Source organism: Aedes albopictus, chromosome 1 (genome assembly GCF_035046485.1).
Source record: "Aedes albopictus strain Foshan chromosome 1, AalbF5, whole genome shotgun sequence".
Taxonomy (NCBI): Eukaryota; Metazoa; Arthropoda; class Insecta; order Diptera; family Culicidae; genus Aedes; species Aedes albopictus.
The window spans coordinates 170,000,866-170,011,686 of NC_085136.1; the positions used below are offsets into that span (position 1 = coordinate 170,000,866).

The 10,821-nt window shown below is 37.2% G+C and overlaps 1 protein-coding gene and 1 long non-coding RNA gene across 2 annotated transcripts in view; both read left to right on the forward strand.

Moving 5' to 3' along the window:
- The first annotated feature begins 7,505 nt into the window (after nucleotides 1-7,505).
- Nucleotides 7,506-10,821, forward strand: part of LOC109406923 (unc-112-related protein) — a 41,466-nt gene continuing 38,150 nt past the window's right edge. Inside the window, exon 1 of the mRNA XM_029872765.2 lies at nucleotides 7,506-8,208. Within this exon, the coding sequence (XP_029728625.1) occupies nucleotides 8,082-8,208 (127 nt within the window). The 5' untranslated portion in view covers nucleotides 7,506-8,081. The remainder of the gene's footprint in view (nucleotides 8,209-10,821) is intronic.
- LOC134285279 (uncharacterized) overlaps nucleotides 8,216-10,821 on the forward strand; it is a 32,373-nt gene continuing 29,767 nt past the window's right edge. Inside the window, exon 1 of the long non-coding RNA XR_009996262.1 lies at nucleotides 8,216-10,586. This is a non-coding gene — a long non-coding RNA (uncharacterized LOC134285279). The remainder of the gene's footprint in view (nucleotides 10,587-10,821) is intronic.

Sequence of the window (10,821 nt, forward strand, 5' to 3'; positions counted from 1 at the left end):
TGGAATAGGAGTATACCACAATAAATCACAGTATTGGTCGCAGTGATTCAAATCCCAACAAAAAATATTCAAGTAGCAAATTCTTTGTAATTAGTATCAAACGGATTCAAATACAGAGTGTCCAAAATATATACTTAACAGGATCCAAAATGGATTGGGTAGCCCAAAATTATAAACGCTTATGCATCAGAAATCAGTCATTTTCATCTAATTTGTAGCCTTGGGAGTATTTTTGACGAACAGTGGAAAATGTGGTGATTGCAATAACATGACCATTAAATTTCTATGTATTCCATTGCTTTTGACTGGAATTCAAATTAATCTCCTCTAGGGGTTCAACAGTCCAAACCCTACATACAGTTATGGTCATACCATACCTCGTTCTTTGCGCTTGAATCATCCAATCCGAGCACTAACCCAACGGTCAATCCAACTATCGCGACAACTATAACTGCTCCCAAGCCGAGTTTGTGGTTTCTGTTCAGTCCCATTGTTAGTACAACTTCCTATCTTAACGCTTTACAAAAATGAACTGTCCGGCAAATTTCGATACGATGTCCTATTATCAGGGACAGTGTCTTATCAATAGTGCTATTTGCTCATTGACGGATTATCTCAGCTAGATATACCTTCCTATAGCGATTGAAACCAATAAAGATGCGTTTTTTACTTTGAAGTTTGTTCGAATACAGAATGACCCGTTGAGAATGACTTTGTACGATGATAATTAGCAAAAAGGGTTTGGGAGTCAGGAAGTCTTCAGCAAAGTGCCTCCACATACAATGTCCTATCTTTCAATGGGGCTGGTTTCATATTATTGCGACATTTACACCCATTTAGACTCGGCCGAAATTTATTATCATCACAGTCGAATTTCGCACACGACTTCGCAGCGGCTGGCATACACAAGTTCGTTTGAGTTCACGACAGGGCCGTCGGATGCACAACAGGTGAACAAAATAAGTTTGATTAATGTCAAATTGCGCTGGGAAATGATGATTCAGTGGATTCTCAAATTATCACAGTAGTCTAAACATTAATGAGAAACCCAATCCCTGTTTTGTTAGTTAAATGACCGGGTATTCGTAAAAATAATTTAGCATAGCATAGCATAGCATAGGCGATTGTACACATCGTGGGTGGCTATACAATGCTCAGCTCTATAGGTTTTGAAAAGTAACACGTATTGTCGCTAAAATAACGTTTGGGATTAACGCATTTTTCTACGTGTTATAGTTGGTCAAAACAAGCATCACATTGTATACCTGGCCACGTCCTTACAATCGCTAGGAAAGGGTAGGAATGTTAGTTTAACGTTTACTTCGGACGATACAGGGCACCCAAACTATCTCCGTAAACGCTAAGGAAAGGGAAATTATGTTAGTAGGGTGGGATTGTTACGAGGAGCTCTACACGACAGTTTAGAGCGCAGTTGGTATTTCATAGGCAGTTTACAAATCTGTTAAATGAGCTTACCTTGATATTCCTGAAAGATAGTATGTTATTGTACAAAATAAAAATATAAATAGCATACAGGAGTGATGCGTGTACAGCAAGGAAATACATAAAACTCTACTATTTAAGGTTTTCAATATTTCACTAAATAAAGTAGAACACAGCTCATTCACACGCACATTTATTCTCAACCTCCCTATGGTTTATTCATCTGAATCCGAGGATTCCGCTAATTCGTAAATTTCATTGATTTTGTTTTTAACCTTTTCTCTGTCCTCTGCTAACTCTTCCCATTCTTCTAAACTTAGATCTCCAAACCTGTCAACATTTTGTCGAATGACGTCGAGCCAAGTGAATGATGGTCTTCCTTGCTTTCTATAACCTTTCTTGTACTTTGCAGCTAATTTAAGTAAATGATTGTCCTCCATTCTCATGACATGGCTCCAGAACCTCATTTGCAATGCTCTGACTTTTTTGGTTACGGTTTTCTCATATTTCCGCACAGACTTAGGGTATTCGTAAAAATAATTTGCACACAAAACATGTCGCTACTTCTTCTTTTTCGCGTAACGTCCAAAAGGGATAAAGCCTGCTTCTGAGAAATTTCATAGTTTTTAATCAATGACCATTTTGCATGTGTAATGTGTATATCCAGCTCGACGCATCCCGCAATAGGTTTCGTGCCGCGACCCGAATTGTGCAGGAGGACGGGAACATCCTAAACTAACGGACACGAGGTGATCGAAAGATGGAAGCAGCACTACGAAGAATACCTGAATGGTGTGTAGAGCGCAGTAGAGCAGGGAGCAACAACGAGCCAACACCCACGCTGAAAGAAGTTAAGGAAGCTATTCAGCAGCTCAAGAAAAATAAGTCAGCTGGTAAGGATGGTATCGGAACTGAACTCATCAAGATAGGCCCAGAAATGTTGGCCACGAATACCAAGTCCCGACGCACTACCTGTTCATCGACTTCAAGGCAGCGTACGACAGTATCGACCGCAGAGAGCTATGGAAAATTATGGACAAGAACGGCTTCTCCGGGATGCTCATTAGATTGACCAAAGCGACGATGGGCGATGTAAGAAACTGCGCAAGGGTTTCGGGCGCTTGCGAAATTATAAATACACTAAAGGATGATTGCCATTTTAATATAAATACACTAACTAGGTCAATTCCTACTAGATCTTAAAATATAACAAAATATAGTAACTAAGAAAATAATATCAACAATTTAAATATCAAGATAGTTCAAATGAAATGTAAAAATGTGTAGCACTATAAGCTTTATTGGCACAGAAGTAGGTAAAAATTATCAAAATACTTTGTCTTATTCAATAAACATTTATAATTTCTGAAACCCCTGTCACATGATAGTCGAAAACAAAAACCTGTATCCAATGGTGTGTTAAGGTTAAGATATGACAAAGCCACACCTCCAATTTTCAAGAGCACAAATCAAGGTGTAGAGCTTCGTCATATCTTCCCCTTATAGTGTCCAAGCTTTGTATTTGTAAGATTAACGTGATTTTTTGTTTTGTTGGGCTGTTATGTCTAAGTGGTCGTGTACTAAGTCGTTTACTTCGCGTGTCCACAGCGGCAATTAGTCTTCTTTAATAGCATTCCACAACCTCGGCCTAATTTGTGCTCTAATTTGTGATCAAAAAATGCATCACAAAACAAAATTTATGTACAAATTTTCGCAAAAATAAAATAAAAATGACGCTCCCTACATAAGATGTGTCTTGAAAGGGATATCTTGTCAGGAAAAAAGTTTTTAATCTATGTATATACAGTGACGATTCGTTCGTTGAGAGCTCGTTAGATGGGCTGTCTCGATGGTTGAATGTTCACTGGTTGGGGCAAAACCCAACTAAAAAGCACTGTCAATGTCAAAATAGATGTCAAAACGAGTTTGACGTCTGACCGCCGTCGCATCACAGCTCCTGTATACAGAACGTTTACGCAAGTATGTGAGTGTTCCGTGACGTATTTCTCGTCACTTGCGTGTGTCTAGAGCATTTTGATCAGTTGTCAGTTGCCCCAACGAACGAACACGATTCGCTAATCGGGGCGCAGTCGTGACCCAACCAGCGAATCCGGACTGTATATATACAGTATGACCCACAAAAAATGCGAAAGTTTTCAAAGTCATTGTTCCCCTACTTCGAACTGATTAACCTTGCATGTATCTATTGGATAGTATAGTAGAGCCACTTATCTGATAATGACAAAGGAACATAGACTGATGTCATGCACATTCCTTTGGAAATATAACGTTGAACATATGGATGTCGAATTCGTCCACGCGCCAGAACCTGTTTTTTAAGGATATAATTTTCTTTCAATTACTTTCAATCAAATTCAACCAAATTTTATTTTCAAAATAGTACTTTTATGGCTGGATAAGGTCTTCAGGAGTTCGTTGGTTCGTCGGACAAGAACGAAAAAATATTAATTTATATAAATTAAGAGACATTTTCTGAAAATTGAATTATTTGACTAATGATAATTTTTAGAAAATATTATGTTTTAAGTATGAAATTGTTTTTAAGTACTTAGTATTTGTACCTATCATAAAGGTAGGTTTATATGCCTTCATCGACAAAAAATGTTTTGAAAAATGTTCAAACAGTGTTAAGTTTTTTTATTAATTTATCTTAAATACGGTTTTTAATATGTAGCACCTTTTTTAGTTTTTGTTTCCTAAACATTTGAAATTATTTTGAAAATATTGTTCAAACATGGGCGTATTAAAGAGTATATATTTCTTCATAGCTTTCATGTGTTCAAAAGTTTTAATCTTAGTTCATTATGCTCTGAAAATTAGAGGCAAACCTGATTTTATTTAGAAATTGTTAAAAATTATAAGGTAGCCCATATACGTAACCAATGAATATTTTCACAAAAAAAATCAGAGATCCCGTCAAAAAACGCAGTAGGCAAGACAAAGTTTGCCGGGTACAGCATTCTCCTGTACCATTGTGCATCAGTTACATGGTTTATTTCCAATCTGAGGCTATTTCATAGCTAAAAGATTAACTAGATTACCGACGGATAACTCTTACTACTCTCGAGCCAATCAAATATTTTGCACAATTCCAAATACCTAATGTAGTCCAACTGTATAATATTTGTTGAATATATTAAAGATCATAATTAAATAAGAGCATGAAACGAGCTCACCAGTTCATATATGCCTTCCTCCGTTGCTCTATCGCTAGTCCACCATCTACCGTGCAGCAAGCTGACGACGCATGAATGACCAAAATATGTGTAAGTAAAAATCTCATTAGGTAATAAAATATTCTGTTATTCTGTTCTGTTATAATCAACGCACCCGCGGGCCGTGGCCAATCTGCGTTGAATCGCTGGGCGATACGTCTACCAGTAGACTTGTATCTGCCCTATGCTAAACCGATTAGCACTGATGAGTAGGCTCGAATGTCCCGCTCCTCCCTATAACCCATAGGGGGAAATAAGGAGTTTTCAGTTTCAAGTTTTGCATGAATCATGACACCAACTCTTTCTACCATAATGCTTTAAAAATTCTGAAATAAAAGAAAACTAATATGATGAAAATAATTGAGATGCAAGTTTTTATACAAAATTTAAAGATCAGTTATTTAAAGGTGAATTGAAGAAATGTTAAGTACGGTACCTATATTATAAAATGTTCCGCACCGCCACGAATGTGATAAATAAGCAAACACATAAATATTCTATTTGCCTAGTAGTAGAAAGAGTTGCGTGCCTGTTTATAAAAGTTTTTACTTATCTTGATTGCTCCGGAAAATTTCCGTTTGTGTTTGGGAACTTCGTGGGTGTATCTTCAGAACTATGGCGTTTTCTGGAATAAAAAAATAAAAGGAAATACTGGGCCGCACAGCTCCGCGGCCCACTTATATTAGTATAAACATATATATATAGGACGAAGTGGTCAGTTTTTGTCGATTTCGTCAAGTATGCGTCTTAAGTCTTGAGTCTTGATCACCCGTTGGCTTCGAATCTATAAGCAAGCACTATTAAATGCTGCACTTTCACACTATTGGTTTCGGTTTCTTAGTTATTTTAAATTGATATGGCAAGAAAACATTATTAAGCATTAGACATTCAAAACATATTAGGGTTTACTCACAAAACAACTATCACATATGAAAATACTGATATTGAAAATTAAAATTAATATTAATCACAAGTAAATACAATGTCAGCACTGTGAATGAGCAATTTGAATACACGAGATACTATTATTTGTTGCATATGTTAAAATTAATAGTGGGAAGCCCAGACAACAATATTCCAAGTCTGCTGACTCCAGAAAGATCCCAAGATTCGTCGCAAAGCACAAATGTTTTCATTATGATTCACAACGACTCTCGCAACCCTTCCCGACACAACCGACTGGAACTGTTTTCTGAGTATAGAAACTACTAAGCCCTAGCAGGTTCCTCCTGTTTATCGAGCATTTCTGATAAATCAGCTATACTCTTGGCTATACTCCATCTGTAGCAGCCGGTTCGCAATAAACCGCTGGAGGCGCATTAAAGTGTTAAAGGTGATATTTTCATTACAAGAATTATAATTAACTTCCTTCACTTAAATACCGTCAAACCCTGTGATCTTGGCTAGGGAGAAAACAGTTACGTGAAGTTGTATCAAAATTCTACAGAGTGTTGGGGAAGGGGAGGGGAAATAAACATACTTCTTCCTACTCCTAGCAGTTCGGATCTTCTGTTCACACTGTCATTCCAACCTTCTTTCAGTGTGAAACGTTTCTGGATCTGTAACGGGTGGTATCACTTTACGCTACTCTTCTATCATGAACATAGATAACTACTTTTAAAAATAAAAGTTTTGTCCTATTTTATACCTGAAAGATGTTAATTGGTCAAATGTTTCGTTCAGCAAGTCTATGTCCATATTGATGATACAACCTTTTATCAATGAGTAATAATGTTGCTTACAGTTGTGAGGCAATATAACATTCAACTCGTTGAGTGCAAGTTATGAACCTGCAGAAAATTTCTTATTAGGCTGTTACCTCTAAAACTACTAAACACATATTGAAACGTGAAATTGTATTGTAATAATTGATCCTAATCTTAACCCTATCACTGGAACGCGTTTGAAGCAAATTGATATTGCTAATGATTTGGTTGGGCATTAAAAGTTTTTTTGGTTTCGACAATAGTCACATACTATGCCCTACGACATTGACGATTCTATTGTCTATGGCTCACCTATTTCGTGCCACCCAGCAGGGACTTGGTCTGGTACCCAATTCAGTATCTCCGCTCCACGTAATATACCGCACCTCTTTTGATTTGTGATATATTACGCGGAACATTACTCTCTTCATTCGGATAGCGGCTATGTAACCCATTGGATTAAAAGCCTCCATCAAACATGAAGCGATTAATCGGAGACTAAAGACTCTATACCAAATTTGGCTCAGAGACAGGTAATCAGTGAGGTCAGTTTTTCTCGTTTGTCAGAGACGATTGATACGTATTAAGACAAACTTTCCACTGCATCTGCCAGCAATAATCGGTGATCGATCAACATTCCGAGTACCCCAATTTACACAAGAATGCCAAGGATCACCGCTCATGCTTTACAATACAGTTGGAAAAACTAGAACAACACCTGGCCACAATGATGCATAAAGCACTAAAGCGGACCGGAAGTGTTGGTGAGCCAGCCCCCACCAAAAATCTCATTAGGTAATAAAATATTATGCACAAAAATACTTTTCAGAAAAATTGCATAAGCCGTTGAATAAAATACAAGAACAATCATTCAACACTTTTGGACAACGTGATAATTTTTAAATTTAAGTACGTTTTGTATTATATTCCTCTTTACTGTAGCTGGAGCATAAACCTTTTATGCATTGACTGGTCTAGACGATCAAAACGTATATATTTCTATGCTAAGCCTACTGGTATGAGTATAAACGTTGGGATATACCCAACACACTGGTCACAACGCCTACTTATGCTGGGTATATGTTCGTTATTCTCTCTGCTCCCAACTCACAATTGAGCATTTCATTCATCAGTCTGTGAGTGGTAGCCGTGTTGAAATGACGTGTTCTGTTATATCCTCCGTTTGTTCGTTTATAGTAGCCTGAGAGTGAATATTTTCTCATCGGTGTGTACCTTCTTCCATCTTTTCTACTGCCTTATATGCGATCCACAACGGGAAGTATACCATCCTAGGCGCAACAAATAGTGAAAATTGTGATACCGTCGACTATATCATGTCGATTGATGCCTTGGAATAAGCGTGATTTTTGTGTGCAGTGAAGTGAATATTTCACACCGTGTAGTTACGTGCAGTGGCATTTATGAGAAGCTTAATAGGTGCGGTGACCTTAAAACAGTGTGTGATGTAAGCAAACCTCGAATACATACTTCTAAGAAATATTAATAAACCGCACAAAGAAGAAGAAAAGTGGAAACGAGAAGTGCCTTAAACGGGAGAAGAGAAATTCATCGCTGGCATACCGCGCTAAGCTGACGAGTCACGGTGGTGAATCAAGAAGTGGAAACCAAGCACAAACAAGTACCCAAGGATATACTACCAGTACTGTTGATCCGTTGCTGAAGAGTTCCGGAAGCGATGATACATGTAGGAGACAACACATGGAACCTGCGGGTCTTCATTACAGACCTGCAGGTCGAGAAGACACTGCGAGTTCGGGGTGATCTACACATTGGTGGCGTCATGCTGAAACTAGTCGATCCAGGTGAGTGAAGAAGATAGATGGGCCACGGCGAGCCTTTGGTGTAGCAACACAAAGGTGTCATTACTTCAGTTGAGTACGTGTGCAGAAGGCTAAACTACCATTTGCGTAAAACACCCATCGTGTAATCTCTTCAGAGCGTGGGGCCGAATGCTACCTTATCTTATCTGTTTGTACTTAATACGGTTTACACTTTTGTGCGCTGCACGTTTGGTGTTGCGAAACAGGAGGTGTTCAGTACTTCGATTCGGACAAATTATTTATTGATACACTTTACAGTACAGTACAATATAGAAACTTTAACTTTCTCTAAGCAATATTAAAACTCAGAACTGGATTGGAGCTGCAAATGATATGGAATAATTCAATTGAATTTTAAAAATGCTTTATTCATTGCACGTTACTGTTCTTCACATGTTCTTTCATAGAACTGTAACGCCCTCATTCAATGTGACTACAGTAGACGTTCGGTCGGTGCAAACGGTTTAACTGCAATGCTTTTTAACTGCAAGTCCGGTAAGTGCAACAAATTTGCAGTTATCGCACCGCCAAACGTCAAAATGGTGCGCCATGTTAGCCCTAATGAACAGTCGAATGAATTTTTTGTTCATTTTACGTCAATTGACGGCTTGTTGACACTGTCAGGCGTTGCAGTTATCGAATTTTCGTTCGCTAAGTGAAACGTAAACATGTTGCAGTTATTGAACGTCTACTGTACTTCGACGAAAATATCTCAAGTTTGAAGATTCAATCAATGAAGATTAGTATGGGATCCTGGGGCTTCAAGGTAAAAGTACACTCGTTACAGTGTGTGGAGATAATAACAAAGAACGACCTTACCAATATAATTTTCAGTTATTTGTTCGCCAAGATTTTAGTACTATGTATTTGATCGGCGATTATTGCCAAATTGCCAAAAAAATCTCACATTTTTGTTCTGATGGTGTATACGGGCTTGATACGCGCATGTTAGTAATTGGAGTAAAATATAAGGGAAATATAGATATATATTCAAATAACTGTAGCGTGTGATTCCTTAAACGAAATGCCGTCCAATTTGTAGAAACTATGCTTGAATATCATACATTTTGGTTAGTATTTGAAAAACAAATATATAGGTATTTGTTGAAAAAATAAATGGCCTTAGAACTACGGTACGCGCATTTTTACTCATTCAAGAAAATCATTTTTTTTATCTGTATTAACGAGATTTTTAGCCCTAGGCTAGTTCATCTCGGGACCCATGCTTTACTTCCTTTCCGAAGGAAGAACTCACATTCCCAGGTCCTCGGCGTGATAGTCACGTGTTTTAACCATCACACCAGGTCCGCTTTACAAGAAAATCCTATAAAAATAACGCAATATGTTAAAATTATCATAAACTTCAGTTTTTCTCGATGAAACATTTTTTAAATTTCAGAGTAGATACTAGAACAGTATATCTTTCGAATAACGGGTGCCATTTTGTTGGACATTTTTGTTTGTTAATAATTGTTTCTGTCACACCGTGCAACAGTATAAAAATATTGCCTAGGATGAGTTGAAATTATTTGCCGAATACATCAAAGTACCTAATCTGACACTTGCGCAAATGTTATAACTAAAAACCGTATGAAAGTCTAGATTGAGTTTAAATAAGAAGTAATTCTCGCTGAGACCGGCCCACTATTTACACCTTGGCTTCAAAAATCAGGCCAAACATGTCTAAAGGTCCTATCTGCAGAAAAGAGGCTCTCTTTTGTTAAAATCACTGCTGTTTATTTGAATTATGATTGTCTCCTTGCATTAAACGATGATCAAAACAATCGTCTTTTGATTTGTACTGTAAAAATAGTTGAAAAGTGTACCATTACATTGCAATAATTGAAAGAGAAAGTGAACAAAGAGCGCCTCTCAAATGCAGATAGGACCTATTGAAATGTTTGGCCTGTAATGTTTAAGGTGCCGATTTTTTGAAAGTCCTCGCTAAAAAAAGTAAGGAAAATGCATTTGGTTACTCAAATAGTTAGAGTCACAACAATTTTTGCAGACCCCAGATTTTAGTCAAATGTTGGCTCATTGAAACCGTTATAACTCGAAAGTTTTTCCAAAAATCATCTCTAAACGAATTACTGTTGAAAAGAAGAAAGATAGAGCTACTATTTACAATAATAAAAAATTGGGTCGGCCATATTGGTTTTGGCCGCTATCTTGGATTTTTACACCAATACATTTTTTTCACCATGATGGCAACCACCGATTTTCAAATTTTTTTCATCAATTGAAAGCTGAGACATTTATACATAACTAACATATCAAAAAAATAGAGATATATATTTTTTTCTATCAAAAGTTATCTGCAGTTTGAGTTCCTTATGATTGATTATCTTTTTATACAGGGTGTTAGGTTCATGAGTGCAAACTTTTTAAAGGGTGATAGAGGACCATAAATGGTGAAAAAAATTGTTCTACGCATATGGTCAAATCTCAACCGTAACGAAGTTATTGAACACCCCATGTTTTTGACTCTTATCGCCTTAGCTGGCTATAACTTTAAAATGGTCAAACTTATCGCTGTTTTTATACCCTTATTCGAAAGATCATTGAATTTTCTATCAAATGGCATCTTTCAACCGA